Source organism: Fundulus heteroclitus, chromosome 8 (genome assembly GCF_011125445.2).
Source record: "Fundulus heteroclitus isolate FHET01 chromosome 8, MU-UCD_Fhet_4.1, whole genome shotgun sequence".
Classification (NCBI taxonomy): Eukaryota; Metazoa; Chordata; class Actinopteri; order Cyprinodontiformes; family Fundulidae; genus Fundulus; species Fundulus heteroclitus.
In genome coordinates this window covers 8,324,919-8,351,474 of record NC_046368.1, presented here as the reverse complement: position 1 = coordinate 8,351,474, position 26,556 = coordinate 8,324,919, and the positions used below count along the sequence as shown (strand labels likewise).

General features: G+C 38.6%; 1 protein-coding gene across 1 annotated transcript; it reads left to right on the top strand.

Annotated features, from left to right (window-relative positions):
* The first annotated feature begins 5,437 nt into the window (after positions 1-5,437).
* On the top strand, positions 5,438-26,020 carry zgc:92275 (Rieske (2Fe-2S) protein). The gene is made up of 7 exons (XM_036140067.1): positions 5,438-6,099; positions 17,942-18,130; positions 19,959-20,137; positions 21,137-21,262; positions 21,739-21,858; positions 23,203-23,379; positions 25,518-26,020. Exons 1-7 carry the CDS (start codon positions 5,715-5,717, stop codon positions 25,677-25,679), a joined length of 1,338 nt encoding a protein of 445 aa, XP_035995960.1. The 5' UTR covers positions 5,438-5,714; the 3' UTR covers positions 25,680-26,020.
* The last annotated feature ends 536 nt before the right edge of the window (positions 26,021-26,556 follow it).

Below are 26,556 nucleotides of genomic sequence, written 5' to 3'. Positions count from 1 at the left end.
GAAAAATCTTTGTTTTTTTCGTTTCTGTGCAAAATTCAAAAATGTAAGTTGCTGCATTTAAAAGCATTTGTAATTGTTATTGTTTTTACTTGATAACTTTTAAGGTAGCTCTTCTGTGTTGTCCTTACTCTTTTTGAGAACTAAAATGTTGACATTTTAGACAGAGCAGACAGATGGTTTGAGAGAGGGGTGAAGGATGCCATTTATGTAAAGTGAGAAAAAAAAAACTAACAGCTTCAGGTTTTCAAAAGGCCTCGTTAAACAAGTCATATGTTACATAATTATTTGAAGTTACCTCAGAGGGATGGTTTAACCTGAAAAGAGACAAAAAAGAAGATATAAAAGAAAAAAAAGATATAAAAGAAATCTAACCATGCTGCAAACATCTAAAAAGATTTCTCAGCTGTGTCAGTTTGTTTTGGCCTTGACAGGAATGGAGCATGAAAAGAATAGATGATTTTCACAAGAGGTAAAAGGAAACTCATTAAACACATTAAACTGACACTAAGAGGACCAGGTTTTGACTGCATGCCTTATCTAAATACTAACATAAATGCTTTTTTATGAACTATTGCTATTCCAGAAGTCGGACGGAGATCCTGACATGCCACCTTTCTTCCAACAGAAGACTCTGATAAGCGAGCTTTTGCAGGCGTACGATAAGAAGTCATAATCAATATTAGACATGCAGGCCAGGGATAAGCCGATATGGCTAAAATAAGCTAAGTTTTAATCAACTCACACAAGGCAATTTGATATCTTCCAACGAAGGCAAGTGACGTTATAATTTTTCTCTTGGTTTTCTTTTCTACTGACCGTTATTAACACTTCTATCCTGCTATCTGCTCATTTCTTTGCAAAGAAACCTGGTCAATATAATTGAAATGTGCTAACAAGGAGATTTTAGTCTCTCTTTAGACATTCTCAGGTACTGAATGGAGTACAGCAAAGACATGATGGAAGAGAAAAGGTGATGTAATTGACTTCTCCCTAATCCGGTTTTTGATTAAAATTTTAAACAAACATCAGAATGTTTGCAATGGCTGTGCAAAGGTTTAACGTGGAAATGTGATGGTACAAGGTTAAAGAGAAAAGTGTTTTATTCTTAGTTGTATTTACACAAAGAAAACATGTGAAAGAATTCTGCTTATTTCAATTTTTAAGGGGTTTACACCTGGGGGAAAGGTGGAAAACCTTTCTATGACTCATTTTTTAGAGGAAACCCTGTAGTTAAAATGTTTGTTGAGAACTAGAGGATGGGGGTTCATGGATAATTGCTCTTGCTGGATGGATGGTGTGCAGCTGACCAGAATTCAGACACGGAGGGCCATGAAAGCGACACTAAAAATGGAAAAACAAAGGGCAGGGGCTAAGACGGAGGCGTTGGAGAAACTTCAACAAACCTGTAAGCAACAAAAACAAAGATGAGTTCGGCAAACACACCTTTGGCATTCACTTCAGATTTTTTTACATAATTAAAAGCAAAATACACAAATGACAAAAAACACATTGATGGATGTGTAAAGGTGAAACCTTTGAAAGATGCAACATTAACATATAATAAGCTTCACAAAACAAGACACCTGTATGAAAAATAGGGAAAACCGCTAAGAAAATTGTTTTGCACCACAATATTTACGTGATGAAAGCAAAAAGCAACTTCATAATAATTTGACAATAACCAGGTTTGATAACGTATACATATTGGTAATTGTAGCATCGAGATAGAGGTGACTAAATCTGAACACAGACGGATTCATCCTGACAGCTTGAAATGGAGCGAGCAAACATGTCCACAACGGGGCAGTAAAGACAAATAACTAAAGACTTTAAATGTTTTTACTCTTTTCTTTTTTTTTTTCTTTTACCAATTACAAGATTGATATAATCAGATTAAGATATAGAAATTTTTTGATGGAGAGAAACCTGGTTAGAATGCACTCGTATAATTACAACTCAAAGAAAAATCATATAGCAGCGCCATCTACACTTTAAAAGAGTACGTGTAAGAAAAATAAATGCAATTCAGAAGCTATGAGAAATATAAGTCTAAATATATAAACAATAAATGAGACAACAAACTTGTGGGTGAAGAAGTTGAAGTGAAAGTTACATCAGCAAATAATGAATAAATGAATGAATGATTCGATAATTAAAGTGAATATTTAGTATAAGCGCAATAAACTCTGAAACCTTACCTGCTGATGCAAAGAAGACATTGCAGAACCTGGATTTACTAGATATGTTGAAGTAACTAGAGGCACAAATAAGAAGCAAATAATTAGGATGCTGCTTAAATCTGCCACAATTGCAGACATCAATAAAGCACCACAAAGGGTATTGGCTTAAATGGATAAAACTGTGAAGTTAGCATAATGACTTATTACTATATTAACTAACCATGGTAAATTGAAGGCTAAAGTAACAGTGAAAAATTATAATGGACTCACGGCAAGGTTTCATGGGATTTAATATCCCTCCGCTTAGACACAAATAACCAAATAGTTCTCCTTTTAACCAGATGTTAAAACATCCTAATACAATAATAAACATTTATAACTAACTCTTTGCCCAGGGATCTTTTAGGCCAGGATTATTTAAAGAATTTCCTCTTACTTACACTAATGAAAAGAGTGATTTCTTGGCCATTTGGGATCTGGTCGGGATAGCAGAGCGACACAAGATGATAATAAAAGAATAACGGCTTGGAGAGGAACTTGAAGAATGAAGGTTGACTCTGAGAGACGTTAAACTGCAGTGGCGCCCAACATTGAAACTCCTGCTGTGGGGAGAACATTTTAATGACGACTATCCATGGGTGTTTTTGCTTTACAGGTGTTGGACTTTGGTGTTGGCATTGTTTCACAAACTTGCTGTCATGATGAGGTTTGATGGCTGCATTTTTAGCAGTTCCTGCCTCCTCCTTCCCAGCGCAGCCTGATCAGAATCACCTGTCAGGCTGCAATCACCGACTGGCTCCACCTGCTCACCCTGCTTTAAATCTTCACCTCAGTTGGTCTTCGTTTCCGGCTCGTCTTCAGTCAATCCAAGACCATGCCTGTCCTCCCGTCTTGGTTCCCGTCTGTCCTGTTTTGTTCATGTTTGCTGCGCTGCTGGACTCTGTACCTCCGTTCCCGTCTCCTTGGTCTGTGGCTTCACTTTCGGTTCTGCAGCAGCGCAACTTCCCCGTTTCCTGGTCAGTCTCTCCGCTCTGCTCCTGCCAGCCAACTCATGCATCCTACATCCTCGCCTGGTAACTGACTCTGGTTCATCATGTCATAAAACCACAGCTCCTCAAATCACGGCAGAATTAAATGTGCACCTCAACTCTCCTGTTTCCACCAAAACTGTCCACCGGGAGCTCTACAGGGTCAATATCCACGGCTGCTATAGACAAACCTTTGGTCACTCGTGCCAATGCCAAACGTCGGTTTCATTGGTGCAAGGAGCGCAAATCTTGGGCTGTGGACAATTTGAAACATATATTGTTCTCTGATGAGTCCACCTTTACTGTTTTCCCCACATCCGGGAGAGTTACGGTGTGGAGAAGCCCCAAAGAAGCGTACCACCCAGGCTGTTGCATGCCCAGAGTGAAGCATGGGGGCGGATCAGTGATGGTTTGGGCTGCCATATCATGGCATTCCCTTGGCCCCATACTTGTGCTAGATGGACGCGTCACTGCCAAAGACTACCGAACTATTCTGGAGGACCATGTGCATCCAATGGTTCAAACATTGTATCCTGAAGGAGGTGCCGTGTATCAGGATGACAATGAACCAATACACACAGCAAGACTGGTGAAAGATTGGTTTGATGAACATGAAAGTGAAGTTGAACATCTCCCATGGCCTGCACAGTCACCAGATCTAAATATTATTGAGCCACTTTGGGGGGTTTTGGAGGAGCGAGTCAGAAAACATTTTCCTCCACCAGCATCACGTCGTGACCTGGCCACTATCCTGCAAGAAGAATGGCTTAAAATCCCTCTGACCACTGTGCAGGACTTGTATATGTCATTCCCAAAACAAATTGATGCTGTATTGGCCTCAAAAGGAGGCCCTACACCATACTAATACATTTTTGTGATCTAAAACCAGGTGTTTCAGTTTCATTGTCCAACCCCTGTAGCTCTCAGTTTCAAAAAGGTTGGTGACGCCTGCTCTAGAGGAAAGAACATTTAAATATGGTGATTCAGCAGCATGCGTCTTGGGTGAAATTAGGTCTAAAGCGGGACACTTAACAGGACATGAGGTGATGTCCTGTGCTCACAACTCTGCTTAATAATTCAGCCTGTCGGAAGGTATGAATATATATGCTCCAAGAGGATGATGTGGAGACACCCAGGACGAGCTGCTGTGGTTTAAAACTGAAGGCACTTGGAACCAGGTGGGACACAGGAGACGACGAGGTGGTCCCACAGGGATTACCTGACCCTAACACTGACTGTAAATGTTTTTGGGGTTTGCTGGAGTTGCCAAAAGAAGAAGCATCAGAGAAAACCTTCTTAGTCCTGACCAGGTGCACGCTCAAAACACAAATATCCAATTACAGAGGTCCAGGCATACGTAGAGAGAGGCGTTCATACAAGAACTCCTTTAATCCACTGATTAAAATGCAGATACTACGGCTGAGCAGAGAATTAAGTGGCACAAAATGAATGCTGACGTTTTAAATGCAGGTGGTCAATATTTAAGGGGTTTGAAGGAACTACACGACTTCTCCAATATTCTCGATAGACAGCAATTGTTAATTAAATGAAAAAGCCAATTATAGGTTCAGACAAAACTATTATTTTAATGACATGATTAATCTGCTTGGACAAGATGTTGTGCACAAACATAAAATAAGGATTTACGGATCACTGGGTGATGAAATTTCACGACCACTGCGGACCAACTTCAGAAGAACAATAATAATAATAATGGATCAATGAAAATATAAGAAAATCATCAGTACTGTCTGGTTAAGTTTTTTCTTCCTTCTGCAGGGTTTAAACTAAACGCATGAGAGCTGAGAACTGGATACTTAATAAAGGACTGAATCGGACTAAGTTAATACGTAATATGTAATTGTGGGATCAATGAAATGAATGTTAAATGTATGAAATAGGTTAAAATATATATTTATCTAGCTGCACGAAGCAGTTAAATTTCCACTAACTTGAATGTTGCATTTTATCTAAATATGAATCATTATTTAATATTAATAATTTCTAAACATTAATAAATGTGCTATATATTTTCTTTCTTGCCTTTCTGATAAATTTGCTCTCTTTTGTTTTGGAATTTAACTTTAAATTAGCTTGTTATTCCTTACAAATCTAGTGTGTGTGTGTTTTGTGCCACTGTCACGCCCAAATCTATCTGCCGTGGGACAGTAAAGATAGAATTTCTTCTGTTATCTCATCTGTTATTTTCCCCGCACACAAACGTTGTAAGCTCAGTCTCCTCTGGTCCAGCTCTAAAGTATGGTGGCTCCTCCTGGCCAACTTTCCTCCACCCGTTCTTTGGTGTTGGCCTAACTTCTTATTTCAAGCACAGCGCTGCTGCCGTGCAGTAGTAACTGTGAGAGACCCTCCTTCCCCAGACTGGCGTTTTCCAGCTCCAGGTGTGGCTGACGCTCGGCATATGCGCCATTGGAGAGTGTAAATCCAAATTTGCGAGCAGGGGAGTGACAGCCTGCAGAGACCGAGGCCCCCGAGGGACAACTGCAGCATGTCTACTTATGCAGCACTTTCGGTGGGACTGGGACTTGGAGCCGTCCTTCTGACGCTTGACTCAGGTGTTTTCCACCTGAGGTGGGAGTTCCCGGCGCTGCGCGGTGCAGCAGAGCGAATCGCCCTCTGCGTCACTGCCGGAGTCACCGTCCTTGCCCTGGGCTGGCTGTACCGGCTGCTCTTCAGCCCCCTGGAGCTGCTCCGGACCCCGGATGAGGTGGGATACATCGCCGAGGACGGGCGCGCCATGGCGCGGGCTGCGAACGAGGCGCGCCGCAGGAGGAAAGTCGGGGAGCTGCCGCCGGTTTACCCGAACGGCTGGTACCGGGTTCTGGACTCGCACATGCTGGCCCGGGGGGAGGTCAAAAATGTCTATATTTTAGGTATGGTACAACTTTTGTAAGACTTGCGTTCCACTTTTCTATATTGGAAATCAATAATGACGAAAGAAAATTACAAGGAAAAGGCGATTCAATCTTCTAAGTTAGTTAAATTGGTATTTTATTTTCTTGAAGAAAAACACAAACTTTCAACTGAAAGCTGTCAGACGACGTGATGTCATTTTAAGGGGTTAACTTCCATGGTTTTGTGGAAACTGGCGAGTTTAAGTGATTTTGGAGGAAAAGAATTGGTTAGACTAGACACAAAAATAGGTTTACTGATCAGGACACTCTTCAGAAAGTTTCTTAAGGCTTAGCAAGATGAGGTCCACTGTGCATGGCACTTCAAAGTCAACATATATAGCAAAACGTTCAGGAGTTTAGGGCATTTAGCTGTGGAAAAACTTACCCTATTTAATATTTTTTAAATACTTTAACCAGGGCCAGATTTCAGGGGAGGTGAGGCCCCTGGGTTTGTGTCTGTGTCTGTCCCCACTCCACAAATTATAGGTGATTATATGTGAAGGGATCCCCCCACATAAACATCAAGGTTTGTAGGTGGTTCTCAATAAGGGTATTAAAAGGTCAATTTATTTTAGTTGTTTGACACAAAGAATGGGAATTCCTATATATTCATTAAACACAGTGATATATTTCTGTTTCTCAGAAAATTACATTATTACATAACAGCAATAAAAAATTATATATATATATATATATATATATATATATATATATATATATATATATATATATATATATATATATATATATATATATATATATATAATATTAAATAGGATTGTCTTCTGACTAAAACATATATCCATGTACTACACAGTACATGCTCTTTACTGGGTCCGGGCTCTGTTCGCATGAATTAGTGCAGCTTGGCACTGAGCGGCTCTCCAAACTCTTAAGGTTGTCGTTACCCATACTACTTGTGCATAATTTTCTATGACAGTTCTTCCTTCCACTCAACTTTCAGCTAATGTGGCTGAACACAGCTCTCTGCTAATAGCTTCAAACAACTTGGATTCTGAGCTTCTACGCTCTTCATCCAAACTCTTGGACCTTGATTTCCAATTTTGGACCAGTGAGGAACAGTCTCAGTTTTTCCGCCTTAGTCCAGATTATAAAGTTCTGATTTTGTCTCTCGTTATGGAAGTGGCTTGATGTTAGGAATGTTACCTTGTAGCCTATGTTCTGGAGATGTCTGTATAAGGAGGTTATTAAAGTACTGATTGACTGTGGTAAGCCCTCCTGCCTGTGCACATTTTCTAGCTCAGGTTTTCCTTCCACTCAACTTTCTGCTAATATGCTTACATACACCACTCTGTAAATAGCCAGAATCTTTAGCAAGGACCTTTTGATGTAATGACTCTCTGCAGGACAACTGACAAGTTAGCAGTTTTCCTCATGACTGTGTAGACTATTTAAATGTACCTAAACCCTAACCTGTCAGTGTTCCATCATCCTGTTCTTCCAACATTGCAAGCTCACCCAGGGGCTTTTTTTCTTGTTTGTTTTACCAAACCTAGTTCTTGCGGGTTACTGTGTCACTGGAACGTCTAATGGGAATGTATACCGGTTCAGCAGCACACCTTTGCCCCGCAGCACCCAGACTTGACAACTCAGATGTGTTAATTGTGAAGCTGCAAACCCTGAATTGTGACAAGAGACACACAAATCATCATTAATATTGATAAGACAAGAAGAAAAATATCTGATTTTTCTAAGTGCAAGTTAGCCTAAACCGACAGCTTTAGAGCTTTTTTTGTCAGCTTTTGCTTATTTCACATCGAACCCAGTTCTTCAACAGCACCGTTTTCTGCAACCCTGATTGCTGTTCACTTGCTCTGTATTTGCTTTCCTCCTTTTTGTTTGACTTGGTGCCAAGATACAAGAGGCAGCCTTCTTGCAAAAATTCTTCCATGCACTATGGGGTATATGCATTTCACACGCAATGGCCGGGTCCGGTTTCAGTTATAGGATTTGTTTAGGGATGCCTGGTAACGCTTTCTGCACGAACAAAGCTTTGAGTTCCTGATAAACCTTTGACCCGCTTGTGTGATTTGAATGTGCCATGGAGGCAGGAGGTGTTGTGGTTGCTTATAAAATGGAGAGGTGTGGCTGAAGAGCAATGGGTTTATTAAATAATGCTACAAATACACTCTTGGCTTAGCTAGTCACTAATTTACTTTTAACATTTGCTGCCGGTTTTTCAGGATTATGTTGCTTTTTGGTCATCACTATGATATCTTGATCTATATTATATAAAGTTTAAGGCTCAACTGTGCCTTGCAGTTTTATTATCCTTTTTATGAGGGAGACCAACACAAAGTAGTGTGTTGTGAATAGAAGGGAAAATTATACATTTATTTAAATGTTTCTGTTGCGAAACAACTTGTTAAAAAGCCTGGCATGGATCTACTGTGAAACATGTTGGTGGCAGCATCATGGTGTGTGGATGAGTTTCTTTAGAAGAGACAGAGAAGCTGGTTCAGACTTTACAGGAAGATGGTCAGAGGTAAATCCAGGACATTCCTGAAAAAAAAACAAAAAAAACTCCTAGAGGCTGCAGAAAACCTGAGACCGGGCAGAGGTTCACCATTGCGGCAGAACTGAAATACAAAGGAGTGGCTGACATCAAAGCATATTCATGTGTTAGAATGGCCTAGACAAAGCCCAGTCCTAAATTGATGAGCACCAATTGAAAATATGCTGGAATACTTTAAAATTGGAAGTTCACAGATAGGTCTGGGCAATATGGACAAAAAATAATATCACAATGTTTTTACGCTGAATGCAGATATACGATATATATAGAATATTTTTCTTTTCATAAAGGAATTATTAAAAGGAATCTCTGAGTCAAAGCTTTATCCCAAATGTCTCACAGGCAATGTAGATAAATATGAAAACTAGAATACTAGAATACATAAAACTACAATTCTAATGCAACATAGACCATCTCAATATAAACAATATATAGTCTCATCTTATATTTCTTCTTTTTCTTTTTTTTTTTAAATCTCGATATATTGCCCAGCCCTATTCACAGAATCTTCTACTGAATCTGAGTTTAAGCTATTTTAAAACAAAGAATGGACCAGAAGATCCTGTCTGTAGACGTGTAAAGCTGGCAGAGACAAACTCAGAGAGACTTGCAAGGCTACAGAATTCCACAAGGTGTTGACGTAGGAGGCATGAATACTAATGCATGGCACACACATTTGTATTTGTAAAAAAAAAAAAAAAATGTTTTCCTTCTACTTCACAATTATGGGCTACTTTGTCTGACAAATATACCGTAATACCGACGGAAAAACCTTGAAGTTTGTGGTTGTAACGTGATAAAATATGAAAAAGGTCGGAGGGCAGGAATGCTCTTAGAGGGCCGTCTTTGATTCTGCCCTCTCTCTCTGATTTTAATACGATTTGTATTTCACATGTCGTTATTCTTTTACACAATTTGCAGGGAGGCTGTTTGATCATTGCTTTTACTTTGGAGTTTTAATTCAAAAGGGTGTTTTCAAAGAGGATGGGAGGCTTTCATGTCACTGCAGCATCATGTAGAATACATCACAAAAAAAAAAAAAAACAGAAACACAGCCACCCGTTCAAGAGCGAGACCTGCTTTTAGAGAGTAACTGAGCATATTTGTAGATGAATGTACCAGTAATTTGCTTTATATCACATTCATGCATTTGACTAAGCAGTAAAATTGTTCTAGATCTCTTGCTTTGCATGAATAAGTAACCTATAGCAACATATGCGAAATATGCTCAGCTTACGTTAAAAATGCTTCAAACAGATAAAAGATGCCTTCATGTGGCAATCTGATAGAAATTCTCTCAAGTCTGATATGTTTAACTTGAATTTACAGTGCAGGAAACAGGGTTTGCCTCCTGTCTTAGAAAAAAATCAGATGACCTAAATCAGGCAAGGTGAGAGCAGTGCTATTGGCTGCAGAGTTGCTTTATCTCAGCCACACTGGAAGGTTTTAGAGAATGACCAGCCTGTTTAGGTCAAGGCATAACGTCGGATTTATGTTTGGACTTTGACTAGGCTAAGGCATCTCAGAACCTTCACTTTGCTTACTGTACAACCCAAGAGTCACAAACTGCTGGTCGCACATCCTCCTTCAAGGTCTTAAAAATTACCTTTACTGTTCCACAACATGGAAATGCTGGCGGGAACATTGGTAAACACATGTAGACAAGAAGACACCAGAATTACACACTAGATTAAATTATATGAATACAAAGCTGAATTAAAAGTTAAGCTACAAAGCAGAAGAAAAATAACTTACCAGAAAGGGGGGAAAAACTGCTAATTTACTAATAAATAAGGCATATTCAGGTAAAAATGTAATGTTCAAGTTAAAATAAAGAAAGACAGCAGCCGATTTACAGAACGATGTAAGAAAACTAATAATGGCCTAATAAAGTAACCTTTATAGTGGTGTTCAGACTTATAAGAATGCACCAGTTTTTCCAGGATGTTTTTAAATAAAGTGAAATGCAAAATCTTTGTTGAGAATTTGCAGTTCTAAGTTTATAAGTCTAAGTCTAATATCAAAGGAAAAATGTTGGGAATGTAATTTTCTACTGAAAACCTGAACCACTTCCAGAATATTTTAATTTTATTAAGTGTGGCAAGGGTTGAGCTCAAACACAAAACACATGAGGTGACACTTTTCAACAAATGCCTTTTTTCAAAAAACATTTGCCTTTAAATGTCTTTAAATAAAAATATAAAAATTTATTCAACCAAATTGCAAGCTTTTACCAAAGTGTTATTTACTGATTACATTAGAAAAATTACTATTTGTGGATGATTGCATAACCATATTTATCCATATTAGTTAGTTACTGGTAAGCAGTGATGTCTAAGTACTTCGGGTTTCTACTACAGTGTGTTTAGGGCTGGGTGATAAATTGATCAATTAATTTGAATTTGCAATTTATGAAGATTTCATTTTTTAGAAAATCGAGATGTTTTTTTTGCCACTGCACCCCTTGGGCCTCCATGTAATTATATATATCAGTGCTGAAAGGGGAAAATGTTTTGGTAAAAGCTTGCAATGTTGAATATATGTTTAGGAAAATATATTGTGGAAATACTCTAAAGAGGAAACTTTTTTACCCTAAGGGTTTCCACCACATGTATTTGATCGTGGCACCAAAATAAAAGCCACCACACCTTCAGAATCAATTCGAAAATATGGTAAAACTATGTAAAGGCATATATAGCATAGCTACTGTATAATCATAATTAGTTTAAAATGAATTTAAATATCATGAAATGTTAAAAATGTACTTTATTTTGAAAAGCCAACTGCGAAATGGCCTCGTGTATGAAGCTACTGGTGGCTGCTGTGCCCTGCTCTGCTGTCTGTGAAGAAGGAAAAATAGAGATGACAGTCCAGTGTTTCCTACTTAGCAACTCATATTTTGGGACTTTTCATACGCCTCTAGCAACTTTTATTCTAAAAAGCGACTAGAAACAAATCTAGTGACTTTTTTTTCCGTGCTTTTTGCCGATTTTGCAGCTTCACTTTAAAGCAGCAATCTTGTCTACTGACAACTGCAAGGTAGTGTTAGGTCCCCCTTTTCCCTCAGCGCTGTCTCACAGGCACAGGCAGCTGCGATGTGAGTTTTGTGAAATGGCAACTTATTGCATTATTAATCACAATAGGGACACTCAGTGTTGTTCAAGAGGAACCTTTTATATATCTTGCCTTATTTTAAGGTTTTCACTCCAAGCCCAGTAGGGAAATTCGTCTTGGTTTGTTATTTTTTTTTTAAAAGAAAAAAAATGGATTAAAATTGGATGTATTGTGAAAAAAAATTGGAGATTTTATGTTTTAGGCCACATTGCCCAGCCCTGATACAGATTCTTAAATACCAGTGTGAGAGTGAGGTGTTGTAGTGAAATATGCCTGTTGTTGATCATCCTATAGTAGATTTGTTTCATGCTTTATACAGTCTTCTTCAGTCTCTTTAGATCTTTGCAGGACAGGTCTTCATTGCAGGCTCTTTTACTTCACATTCTCATATTTGTTGATGCCGGCTAAGAATTCCTTCTGCGTCTCCCTTTCATCCGTTTCCTGCAGTCATCCCGTTTCACCGTATATCGGATTCTGCATGTGCATGTTTTTTCCTGATGCTGTCATAACAGATTGTGAAGGGCTCAAGTTCTGCCCTACAAAAGCTTTTGGCAGTGGCGCGGTGCTGTGTCACTGTGCATTTGGATGATTCTTGGGTAGTGTTTGTTATACGCCCACGATATCCTGACAAGGCACTGAAAGAGCTGTCTCAGTGCTTGATTTTCTTTTTTTTCCCCCCAGCTGCCCTCAAAGAAAGAAAAAGGTCACAACAAAAAGTGTGTTACTGCAGTAGCATAACCTAAAGGAAAAATTAGGAAAAATTGATATTTTGATTTAAGAAGATTCATTTAGTATATTATTATTCACAATTCCTGATCCTGTCCTGATGCTTCAAATAATTCAGGATGCACTCTTATAAGGCCTCAAGGGCAGTTGGAAGAGAAATAGGGCCGCAGCATAATAGATCCTCCACCAGCCTTAAAGCAGGAAGTGCTTTTCCACATATCCATTCTTTGTTTCACCACCAGACCCTGCTAGAGTTTTTTTTTTGGCATAAAAGGTTAATCTTATGGTGCTTTCACTCTGTTTGATATCTTGCTGTGTATGCTAGCCTGCTGAAAAAAAATGGTTATGTGGTTCTGAACGTGTATATTTGCTGCTTTTGAAGCATAACAATTAATAGTGTATTCATATTGGGATCAAGGGTATAGAATTCACAGTAATCTGCTGCGTCAGGATTGGGTATGTTAGTTTGCTATGACGTAAGCATCTTGTTCAACTTTTTTAAATAACCTTTACAGATAAGCTGATCATTTGGGAGGTAAATTATATCCTTCTACTAATGCCCCGAGGGACTCAAATGATTATCCTGTCAGTTTCACTTAGTGTGCATGCTGAGTTAAGTGAAACTTCATCGTAGACAGAGTGTATGCATGGTGTTGCATGATATTGAGTTATCCTGTTATTAAGTTATTGATGCTGGATTTGAGTGGCAGTTGTCTAAATGCTGTCTCTGCGCTGCACATGTATGATACACATGGTGTCAGAGCTGTAGTGCTCATGTTTTTTCTGCGTGTTCAAAAAACCATGGCAGTCTGGCTTATTTGGTGATTAAATTGTTATTTACCTAAGTCAGAATATTTTCCTTCGCCCTTAAAACACAATGAAAAATATGCAATATATGGTATTTAGAGAACCCCACAACTTCCTTGGATTCCTCGCAAACAGCTGTCTGACATGCAGATAGCGTTTAATGTTTTTTTATGGAAGGTTGGTAACACTAAGATCTGACCCAAATATTGGCACTTATTGCAGATTTTCTCTAATGTTACGTTTGATTTGTTTCAGAAATCAAGGCTTGGATCTAGAAATGACGTTACAACCAAGATGAGCACAACCAGGTGCTTGCTGGAAAACCAGTGACATTATCCATTTATGTTTAATGCTAACTGCTGCTAGCAAAACAAATGCTAAAGGAAGATTTGCACAAATATAGGTATCATTACATGGTGTTGTGTCTGCCACTGCTTTAATTGAATACAGACCCTCAGTTTATACACACATCTGTCTTTGTATTTTATTTCTGGCAGCTAAATTGGATACTGAACTTGGGGCTGGTCTGCAACCCCCGACGTCCCGGCCATAATTTTAACTTCTGGGGGTGTTTTCATTGTGAAAAACTCTGACTTTTGAGTACAAATACAATGTAGCATAACAGTGATCTTTAGAGATGTACTTATTTCTTCTTTGGTGTCCGTGGTTTCAAGATAAACACCTGTCCTTCTCCAGCGTTGTTTGTCACAGTTCCAGTGTTAAACATTTTATTGCTCTTGCCTGCTGAAATTGTCAAGGTTAGGGTCGTATCTATCTTCTCGCTGCCATTTCAAAAATGTCAACACACCGAGTGGCCTGTTCACTTGTCCTTCCCATCATGAAGCGTGACTATGATAAACCGGCATTGTTGTCACATCATGTTTATGCCACATGTCAAAGAATGATACTCAACTTGATAACAAGTATAAAACACAAAAATATGCTTCATTAATATATTTATTTTAAAGGAGTATACCAATTATTGTGTGTGAGTGTGTGTGTGTATATATATATATATATATATATATATATGTGTGTGTGTGTGTGTATATATATATATATATATATATATATATATATATATATATATATATATATATATATATATATATATATATATATATATATATACTATATATATGTATGTGTATATATATATGCATATATATGTGTGTGTGTGTGTGTGTGTGTGTGTGTAATTTTATGTTTCTGCAATAAAAGGTAAAATATTTTTAAGGCCTGTTACATATTTTCATATTGGATGCAGTTAGATGTTGAGGGATCTGTTTATTTCGACCAGAAGTGTCGAACGTTATTCAAGACAAGCCTCTGAAAAATATTTATGAGATATAAAAGAGAAACTATCCTTTTTCAAGTACATTTAGTACCTATTATTCCTTTCATCCAATTATGTTTTGATGCAGGAAGAAGCAAAATATTACAAAATCATAAAAACTAATATTTATATTAATCATTTAGGTAAAATGATTTTAAAACATCAGTGGCTTGGATTGGGATGGAACATGTGTCATGTGTGCAGCTCCATCCACTCACTCCGGTGACATTTCTGCCTGTTAAATGTCACGTTACACCCTGGTGACAATATTTCTCTGCTCCTTATTTCCATCCCGATAAGCACGATAAATACTGGCTAAAGTGAAAATTTTCAGTATTCAAGCTGATTGGTGCCTGGTCAACTCAGACCACAAGAAACCAGATCTATGTAACACAAAGAGTCACCCGAGGGTGTTATTCCAATAAAGTGGTACCAGTGCTAAAGCAGGACTGCACTCAGCACAGCAATTATGTATCCAGCCTAAAGCAGCTATTAGAATCACAGCTCTGCACAATGCATTGAGCTAATTTCACCATGTGACTGGTGATATTAAAACTTACAGTGGAAACGTGCGAGTCAGAGAATGTGTTTTCTATTGTTAATCTGATATTCTGAAAATGTTGAAGTTTCATCAGCTCTTTATTTATATAAGGTCAATTCAAATATGTCATCTCAAGGCACTTTACAGAGTCAGTACAATCAAATCCTCCAGACAGATTGGTTAAAATGTTTCCTCTCTAAGGAAACCCAACAGGTTGCATCGAGTCTTGATAAGCAGCATTCACTCCTCCTGAAGGAGTGTAGAGCCACAGTGGACAGTCGCTTTCATTCCCGTTGATTTTGCAACAATTTCTCATACAGTGCATGCATGTAGCGACAGTGGAGAGGAAAACTCCCCTTTAACAGGAAAAAAACACTAGCAGAACAAGATCCAGGCTCAGTGTCAACGGTCATCTGCCGTTACCGACTGGGGGTTTGAACAGAGAGGGCGTACACACAAAATTAACATAGAAGCACTGATCCAGGGGTACTTTCTATGTGAGGGTAATGGTGGTAATTAAAGGCTCTGTCTAGGGAAGAAACACAGCTAAAGGCAGATAAGTTCTGAGCCAGTTTTCAAGTCTAGAGGAACACATACAGTTAGTTGTAGTAAAAGCTCGGGAGAGGAGGCTGATAATTAAAAGATCTGCCTCCCATTTGACTTTTACAAACTCCAGGAACCACCAGTAAACCTGCAGTAAACCTGAGAGGGAATGCTCTGTTAAGAGGATTGTTGATAGGGAATTTTTACTTCCACGGGATAACAATATGATGTTGTATTCTGTTCTTCTGGTCCGCTTCTCTTACTGGCTTCCATGTTAGCAGGCTGTTGCTCTTTTGCCAACATAAAATACCAATTGCTGCGCTCTGTGTACTCTGGAAAGTCTCATATGATTGGCTCAGGAACGAGGAAGTAAACACGGGCTACACTCTGAACCGAAGTCATTCCGAACCGTACTTTTAGACTTGAAAGGAGAAAAACGTGTCTAACACATTGTTGATAGAGAGGACTGATTGTTGATAGGGAATGTTACTTCCATCCTGGGGGACAAGTAAGAATGATTTTGGTGAATTTTGCAGGAATTGTTGTGAAAAGGTGTACGCCAATGGCACAGTTCTCAAATAATGTCCATTTTCCCCGAGAAAGCTGGTTTCCAGGCTGCTCTGACAGGAAGAGTGCAAATTACATTAGCAACAACTGCAATACTAATCATTTTGGAAAATGACGATGTCCCAGGAGCTTCATTTCAACCTGCTTCAATTGAGAAAACTATTGTAGAACACCTGAAACATTGGTTGAAATGTAGAGGCCTCAAAATGAGCGAAAAGAAAGCGGCATTAGTAGAAAGATAAGAGAGGCTGTCCTCTCTCACAATGGATCAAACGTGAGGAAGAAACCCGCTGAATCCGCATAGAATTGCAGCTAATACTAAGAAAAAATACATGTATTATTACAGCTCTATGTTTTAATCAAGTTTACTTTTTAACAAACTTCTTTTAATGTGAACAACGTCTGTGCTTTTATACATTTAATTAACTCCTTTCTGGGATTTTTTTCTTCCCAGTTTCTTAGGTTTTTTTTCTCCATGTTTGCCATTTTACCATGAAAAAAAACAATCTGTTGTGCCATTTATGATACACATTAACATTCATGAGGTGCTTTGCATTGACCACTTATGGTTGAATCTAGGCGTGTAGAGGGCAGAACACGAGGAGGAACCTGGTACGCAATGTCCAGGTACAGCAGTGATCTATAAAGGGAAGTTGCATGCTGGTGTGCATGCACATGACTTCATAAACATGAATTTTCTTGGCATACAAACATTTTAGTATGGATTTTACAAAAAGCTTTATAAATGAGACTCATAGTCTGTAAATGTATGGAGAGCCAATCATTTATTTATTTATTTAGTTATGTATTCTGAATTATGACACAATTGGTACTCCATAGAATTACATGTTTGCACCATAAAGGTGCAAACTGTGTAGAGAGCTTAAATAGGGGAAACAAAGCATGACAACAGGAGTAGCAAACTGTAAATAAATGAGCAAAAATAAACTGTTGAGGAATCAAGAAAGCCTGGAATGGTTGCTGAGTGGTCCAGTGGTAAACATAACCCAGGTGTGGTGATCAGCAAGCCAGGAGATGAGCTTAAGCCTAAGCGTAAACCAAACTCAATAGATGTAACAAGGTGGCCGGCAAATATTAGAATAAAACAGCAAAAAAAGGAGTGGAAAGAAACTGTAAGTTTAGATATAAATCATAAATAAAGTTCACCAGATTGTGCAACAAATGGAAAGACCATGGTAGCATGAAAATAGTTCAAAAGGAGCCCATCAAAACGAAAACAAAAATACAAAGTACCTGTACAGGTTATGAGAAAAAACTTTGAAACATCAAAAATAATGAAAACTGGGAGATTTGATGACTAAAAATTTAGCTGTATTTTCACTTTTCCCTTAGAACAACTCAACACATCTACACAGCCAAGAAACGCTGGATTTGGCTCTCTAGATATTTCATTCTCAGTTTTTTTTTTTTTTTTTTATGATTTTGTTGTTGAAGAAATAGCTGCAGCCTAAAATGATAGTGGGTGTTTTTTGTTTGACACAGATTTATTTTATTTTTTTTGCCTGTTACTATTATTAATGCAATGATAATGCAGTATTACTCCATGTAATGCTGTGACAGAGAGGATTTCCTGCAGCTGACATTTAAATTGAATATCATGGCCTGGTTCTCCTGTGATTTATTTTGTTAGGTCAACAGCTGGCGGTGTTTCGGGGCTATGACGGGATAGCCTACGTGCTGGATGCCTACTGCCCCCACCTGGGTGCCAATCTGGCTGTGGGGGGGCGCGTGTTGGGAAACTGCATCGAATGCCCTTTTCATGGCTGGCAGTATCGGGGAAGTGACGGCAAATGTGAGAAGATTCCTTATGCAGAAAAAGGTACGACTGAAGGATGATCTCACAAGGTCACAAAAACAGGATTTCTATAAAACCTGTTTTGTGTTTTTCCAGGTCTGGATAAGCAGGAAAAAAAATCAGTACTTCCTTTTTAGTGAGCTTTCTTCATTTTGTCCTGTCTCCTTCTTCCTTTATGTCTTTAATATTTTTATTTCTTGTATTCACACTTTCCTTTCTCTTTCCCTCTCTTTTCCTGTCTTTCCTCCTTGTGTTTATCTTCCTTCCTTCTTCCCTTCCTCCAACATGTCCTTCCCTATTTCCTTCATCTTTGTGCCTTTTTTGTATCCCTCCTTGTGTTTTTTCCTGCTTTACTCTTTCTGTTCTTATTGTCAAACTCCCTTTTTTGTGACATTCCTTCGTGACTTGTGTCCTTCTATATCCCAACTTTTCCCTTCCTTGTGTTCTTTCTTTTTTTTTCTTTCTGTATTTTCTCTCTTTTTGGATCCTCTTTTGTGCGACTATAAGTAGCTTTAAAATCTCATCTTTGAATCTTAATTATGCAAGGAATGCAGCGAAAAAAGGGCCGTGGAGTATGAAAGTAGGAAAGCAGCTTTTAGATTGCAGTTTTTATAAAAAAAAATTGTATCAAAACGTTTTGTGGAGGCAGGTTACAGATTTTTTTTTTCAAACGTTTGTAATTTAGGTTTTGGCAAAACCTTTTTAAAATTTTTGATCACTCAAGATATAGTGTAACTATAAATGTTTGTCGCCGTTTTATGTTAGTTTGTTGGAAACATGGCAACTTCTGGAAACAAAGAGACTTCTTTAAATGGGCTATTATAGAAACCCGTCCTTAGGGGACCTCGTTTGGGCTCAGCTTGGGACGATAAGGCTATGATTTCTGAACTATTGAGGGAAAAGGCCGTTGTTAAACTGAAACATCTGCTTGAGCTTGTCGGAGCTGAAATGAATGCCGCTGTTTCCTTGGGTAGAACATTTGAGATTCTCTCTCTGGTCTGTATACATGATGCTAGCAAAATTTAAGCAAATGTTATCAGAAGAAGACAAAAGACTCATACATGGATGGATTAATGGATTTTTAACATGAGTTAAAATGGATATTTTTTCTAAATTATGTATCTAACCACTATTTTTCATTGTTTTGCACAATGTATTAGAATAATGAATTTATTCACGTTACTTAGGCACATTTGGAAATCTTTTGGAGAAAGTCTTTTAGTTTTGGTTTTTCATATGGCAAAAGAAAGAAGAAAAAAAGGAGGGTTATCGATTTTTTTTTGCTTGGTGAAGCAAAGTCGGCAATTTATTTGAGTAGGAAATATAAAATTAATAATGAACAGAATACTGATTGTGTAAACATTTTCAAGTGTATGACTAGAGCAAGAGTGATGTTAGAATATAAGTATTTTATAATAATGGATGAGGAAAAATGGATGGATGTTTTTCAAAATATCTGAGATTATGAAGGAGTTTTGTTTACTTTAACTAATTCTTAACTTTTTTTCAGGAACGTGGTGAATTGAAGTTGAGTTGAGTGTGTATCTGGATCATTACTGAATGAATAAATGGGTTTTTAAAAATCCAAATCTTTCTTCCTTACTTTTCATCCTTCCCTTTTCTTGTGTCCTTCCTTTTTCCTTCCCTATGAGCTTCCTTCCTTTCCATCTATGCATACTTTCTTTCTTGTCTCCTTTCTTTTTATTCTGCTTGCCTTGAGTTGGTAAAGGTTAACATTTTTAGATGGAAAACTAGTAAATCTGCGTTGTTCAATAATTTGTATCATTTTGAGATGATTAAAATGTCAGTTTTTTTCTCATGTTTAATACTTTAATAAAATTTCATCTCTCAGTACCCGACTTTGCCCAAGTGCGCAGCTGGCCGAGCTGTGAGGTAAACCGGCAGGTCCTGGTTTGGTTCCACTGTGACGGATCAGAACCGGAGTGGAGCGTTCCGGAGCAGCAGGAGATCACTAATGGCCAGTGGGTCTATAGAGGGATAACGGAGCACTTTATCAACTGTCACATTCAGGCAGGTGTACAATTTTCACTCCCCAATGATTAGTTTATGTTCATCTTTCAAGCAGTCTGACTTCAATGTAATGTTTTAAAATTGTTCTTGATTGGTGTTCTCCAGGCTTTCTGAAGGACTTTCAGTCGTTGTCTTTGGACTTTGGTTGCTTCTGTAGATTGTTCCTCAGCCCCGACATTTCTGTTTTCTGCCCTACTTTTTGCACAGTGTCTCTTCCAAAATTACTTTCCTAATTTTGGAAGAGACACTGTGCAAAATGCTAACTTGTGTGCTCTGCTGTCGCATGGAGCCTCTGTAGTGCAAATATTATCTGCATCTGTCCGTTCCTTTGAGTTGATTGAGGGCATAGCAAACATTTCTAGCTGTAAAAGTGTTTTATCCAACTCCTCCGTATCCCTTTCAGTTAAAAAAAAGCTAAAACAGACAGAAAAGGAGCACAGCGTTTGCTGTTATTGATACCTCCACGATGTGCCGTTAACATGGTAATTTAGAGATGTGAAGATGATCTTGCTTAGGGCTACAGCAAATCCAAACTCATTGGTGTAAACCAAGAGAAAGCTATGTATGTCACGAAATGTGACGTTATTGGCAAGCTGAAGTTCAGTGCGTCGCACGTGGATTATTATGGCCTACCAAATATTACATCCTACCGGTTACTTCTTTGACATTGCGCGCACACACAGGTGTGTGTGTGTGTGTGTGTGTATGTATATACTGTGTGTGTGTGTGTGTTTCAAATGGTTATTGTTCCAAAATGTGAAATACAATTGCATCAAATAAAATGCAGTTTGTTGATGCATTTACAAACCAAGGAAAAGTCCGGCTTTCTTGTTTTTTGTGTGGAAAAACTGGGAATAATCTCTATTTTTATGATTGCTGGTCAGAACCAATAGGGGATGGGGCTGATTAAATGGGGCATCAGTAGTTCAGAGCGACCTGTCAGAGAGGGAAACTGTTGTTGCTAATATTCTTCGTTGCTAAAATTCCTCGTCTCCACAGGAGATTCCTGAAAATGGAGCAGACATCGCTCACCTGGGTCACCTGCACACTCCAGGCATCCTGAGTGGAGTGGATCTGCGCTACACCAACAGCAAAACCTGGGACTTTGTGCGCCACGACTGGAAGGTAGAGACTTTTTTCTGGTTCAAATGTCTCACACAGCGTTCTCTGTTAACTTCTTCAGGCTTTTTTTTTTTTTCATGCTTCAGTTTGAGTTTTCATTACAGTAATCTTGCTTTGATTATTGTAAATCTGCAGGGCTTATCCTTTGCTTCCTCAGTATAAATATGGTTCTATGTTACGTCACTGTTATCTCTCTGTGCACTTTGTGCCTCTATGCCTGTTTATTTAACCAAAGATGCCCCGCGGTGCCTTTTCCGTTTAATACAAACATTTTTATCTGTCTCGCCACCCTATCAGGGTGGATTTGGGTCATTATACAACAGCTTCTTTGACATCAATGAAACAGTAATCAAAGGTTGGGGGAAGCCTAATCAGTGCTTATTGTATGGTATTATGCTAAGCCAGAGGAGGCTCGATGTTTCTCTTTATCTGAACTTTGTTATGCCTGATTTCATTGTGACCTTCACATTCCCTCTAAGGTTGAATGGGAACCGGAGCCAGAGCCCAACAGTCACTGCTCTCAGATGCTGGTGAATCATTCACTCACCGTGTTTGGATGCCATTGGCCTCTGCTCGACCTGCATGTGGTGGCCAGACAGGTGCAGTAAACCCGCGGCCGAGAGATTTGTGCATACGGTTGAAACCAGACATAATAACTGGCTAATATAAAATGTTCCTGTGATGGTGCAAAATTACTTCTGTTGGCTAAAGGCCAGAACGTTGAGAGAGATTTTTCCCTTCAGCTTTAATTAATTTGGTTGAATTGCCTTTTCGTCAACAGTACATCCCGTCTTAAATTTGCTAAAAACACAAAACTGAGCCGTTTGGGATAAATGCAGAGCAAGATCCAACAAATACCATCCCACAGTCATGCATGGATTAAGCTATGGGGAAAATTTTGTTTAATTTCATTTTGATTTTAGCACATTGAGGTGCCGTCTTTCTTCCCTGTAAAGATGGATTGTTTGTAGGTTTTCCAGCACGATGAATACTTGAACGATGTAACAAAAGAGAATGCAGGTTAAGTTCTTGTAGGGGCCCAGTCTGTCTTGGCACCTTGGTCCAACAGAAAAGCTGAAAAGTTGAAGTTTTGAGGTACCAAGTTTCAGATACGGCATCCAGATGATTTAGAGAGTTTTTGTTCAGAGGAGCGGGTATAAATCTCCCCTGAAATGTGTGCAAAGCCGGTGTCCTGGTGCAGGAAATGGCTTAGCACTGCTCATTCCAATAAAGCTCTCTCTAAACCAGGGGTGTCAGCTGCAGTCCTTGAGGGCCATGATTTGTAACTCTGTCCGCTGAAAACCATCAACCTGACAGGGGGGGGGTGCTGACTAACGTATGATGAAATCAGATACATTACAAGAATAACTAGCTTGTGTAGTAAGGTAAAAGGCCTGTAGGGGGTGCTGCTCTGTGCTATTCATCTTAATAGTCGTTGCAACATACATTCCAATGAGATTTGTTCTCTGCATTTAACCCATCCCCTTGGGGAGCAGTGGGCTGCCATTGTGCGGCACCCAGGGAACAATCAGGGACCCAGAGTGGCAGCCTGTGGTAGTTGAACCCAGCAGCCATGCTACACACATTACTAGTACCTAAGTGCAATTTAAAGAGACTGATTAACCTAACAGTCTGGGGTAGATCATACAAACCTCATGCAGAGGGAGGGATTCGAACCCAGGACCTCATTGCGGCAAGGCAACAGTGTCACCATTTGTCCCACTGTGCAGCCGGGCCCTCCATTCCATGGAGCCACATGTAAATTTCAGATTTCAAATACAGTTATTGTAAAACAGGAATGGCTAAAATCAAATGTACAAACATAAAGGAATCACAATTGTAAATGCCATTTTATATTAGATACGTTTATGGATAACTGAATCCAGCGGTGTGTATCTATATTCCCCGTTCTGTGCATCATGACACGCTGGTAAATGTTCCAGGTGGGTCCAGGAGTGGTGTTCCTGAAGTTCGACCACAGCTTCCTGGGCCGGGGTATAATGATGCACTGTGTGACCCCCGTGGAGCCCCTGCTGCAGTGTGTAACTCACACCATGTTCTATCAGGCAAACATCCCAGCTGTGGTGCCCAAATTCATCCTCAAAGCGGAATCCATTCAGGTGCAGTACCGCCTCGCCTTCTGCCTCAGCTCGCCTTGTTGTCGTTTTTTTACTCTGCTCGTCTATGCTCCCTTTTTTTCTGCGTCCTCACAGCATTTTCAGACAGAGAATTCTGGTTTTATACAGACATTTATATATTATAATATAAGTATTTCAACGAAACTTGTTTCTTTTTTATTTCAATGCAAATATGATATAAATAAAATAATGAAATTGTTTGTCATTTGTTGTGAGGTAAGGAGTTAAGACTGCTTTAGTTGAAAAGTCTGAAAAGATGATTGGCTGTGTTTTTCAGCTGCTCTTTGATTTTGTTTTATTCAAGCGTATCCATTAATATTTATTGTTTTTCATTCAAATACCAAACTTGATCTTTATCAGGTGCAGGTTTTTATCCTAATTTTGAAAGATCATTCAGTGCATTTATCAGCTGTTGGTTTAATTCTTTTATTACTTTATTAATTTCTACTATTACTTTTATTAATTCATTAAATAAATGTTTCATTAATTTTCAATTGATTTGAACTGAGTTTTAATATTGAAAGGGTTCCTTATCAGCGGTGAATTTAAAAAGTAAGATTTGTTATTTGCATCTACCTCTGATCTGCTTTTGGTTTGTTTCACTTTTGATTTTATTTCTTTTTATTTATTATTTTATTTATAGGAGATAGCTACAAGTTCAACTCCTCCAGGCCAGTAGGTGGCGCACTTACTGGCTCTCGTTTTAAACTTTTAGTTGTAGTGTTGCCAAGTCCTTTCGTTAGTATTAGCAAACATTAAACTTGCCTGTCCAGAAGAAAAGCGGTTTCCTGAAGTCGTCACCAACGCTCAAAAGCTTGACAGATGTTCACCGTCGTTTTGCTTCTTTTTATTTTGTCTGCTTGATTCTGAGAAATGTAACGCCAAGAAGAAACCAATTCTCAGCGATATCATGTAGCTGCTACGATCTGGCAACAACTGAGCTCCATCTCATGTGACTTCAACCTACTATTCCTATTAGTGCAAAATCCTTTCACGTCAATGTTGGCATCGTAACCAGAAGTAAATATTTATAGATTTTGGACCCGTCAAAATATATAGAACAATTATTTATATACTTTTAATTTTTCAGTTAAATTAATACTTTTATTCAGCTTCACTCCAGATGTTCTGTGGGTGTATTACTTTTGAGAAATGAATCGTTTTGATGAAAAAGTTGTAGCTGTGACCTTAGTCATTTGTAGTTATTTAAATGTTCAAATATAGGCATTTTGGATAATTCTATTCAATCTTTAACCTCTGGCTTTGGTTCAGTTCTACAACATTTAATTTTAATTCATTGTGCTCAAGCTTAGGTATTTTCACATTGTTTATACATTAAAAATTATTTATAAAAATAGAAGTAATGCAATTTCTCCTAATTTGGAAAAAATCGTGCAGTTATCAGCCACTCCACCTTTTTATTTCATTTCATTTTATGTCCAAATATAGGATCTGCCCTTCAATGGTAATGTGTTTTTACTTCAAAATAAATATAAATATGAAGAGATCATTGGGTGCATGTTATCACCCGCTCTTTCCTTGGTGTTTGCTCTCCCTCCTCACACCACACAGTCGCAGAAAAAGTGTCAAACACTTCCTCATTAAACCCGATAATTAGCCGGGTGGTGAGGAAACACTGTCAGCTGTTTGAACAGGACGGAAAACGTGTAAATAGGCTTAAAAATCAAAAGAAATGTCTTGAGCATTTCACGCAAAGGTCGTTTTACAAGCTGCAGTTAATAATTATCATCAAAGACTTTGATAAAGCACCGATGTGTGCAGATGCTGATGGTGCTTCACCTCCTGAGATCACTTTTAATTTCTTCGCGTGGCACTGAATAGAAACAGTTGACAGTTACTGAAAGTGAAATGCCAACTCTCAGCAGCGGCTGAGGTTACTGTGGAGTGACATTTACCAGCACTTCCCACAGCAAACCTCCTGCTGGTTAGTCATGATAATTTAATGGCTCAGGACAGCATAACAAACACAATAAGAACAAAGACCTGATCCAAAATCCAGTTAACACCCAAGGACAACGTCTTGTTTTAAACCAAAGCGATAGACGACGTTTGTTCGTTTGAATCAGCGATTAACAGTCTGCTGCTGCGTTTGTTTGCAGTTTGAACGCGACGTGATGATCTGGAACAACAAGAAGTACATCCCTAAGCCTCTCCTCGTGAAGGAGGACTCCGCTGTTCGGCGGCACCGGCGCTGGTACAGCCAGTTCTACAGCGAGAACAGCCCGAGGCTGCAGTACCAGAGGGACACTCTGGACTTTTGACTCGCGTCCCTCGTCGGTCTGGATTGATGCAACCTCCCAGAGGAGGGAGACGCTGGAGCATTTTTACCGGTTTGGTTGTTTTAAGCTAAAAAATATGAAGCTGTGTAGTTTTTTTTTTTTTTAACAGGAGATGCTGTCTTTAGTCTTGGCCAAGTGGATATAATATCTGTCCAGGATCATGAAGACATAAAAAAATCTTTCAATTTAACCTTTTAATGTAAAACATTACTAATTTCTAGAATAATCTTTATGTAATGTAGCTAACCGTAGCGCATAAAAAAATCATCAAGATTTTCTAAAAAGTATGAATTTTCAAAATAAATTAATTGAGACAGTTTGAACTTGTGCAAATTTTCTTCAAGGCTGTATCCAGAAAACATTTGTTGCCCTTAAAGTTCTCTTTTTTGTCACACTTAAATGTTTCACACTAGTAAACATACTGTATTTTATTGTACCCTAAATAAATACATAAAGCAGTTTTCAATTATCACCTTTATTTAAAGAAAAGGGCTTTTCAAACCAAAAACAAAGGGTTCTGTTTTAAATATTTTTTGAAAAGCTGATTTAAAATTTACCAATTACTGCCAAACTGTAAAATCACGTCGCCACCTAAAAAGTACCTGTCTGACAGCACGAAGCAGGCTGAAAGATATGAAAAAGGACCACATTATGACTCTGTATTAAGAAATTAACGAACAGATGAGAAATAGAATTACTGACATCTTTCTGGAAAGGATCACAAAAGCCAAGGCTTTGGGACTCGAGTCAACCAGAGGGAGACCCATCATTCCCAGATGGAAAGAAGATAGAGCAGTGGAAAAATCCATTTACAAAAATACAAGAGCGTTATGTTAGGTCTGGTGTACCATGGCTGAAA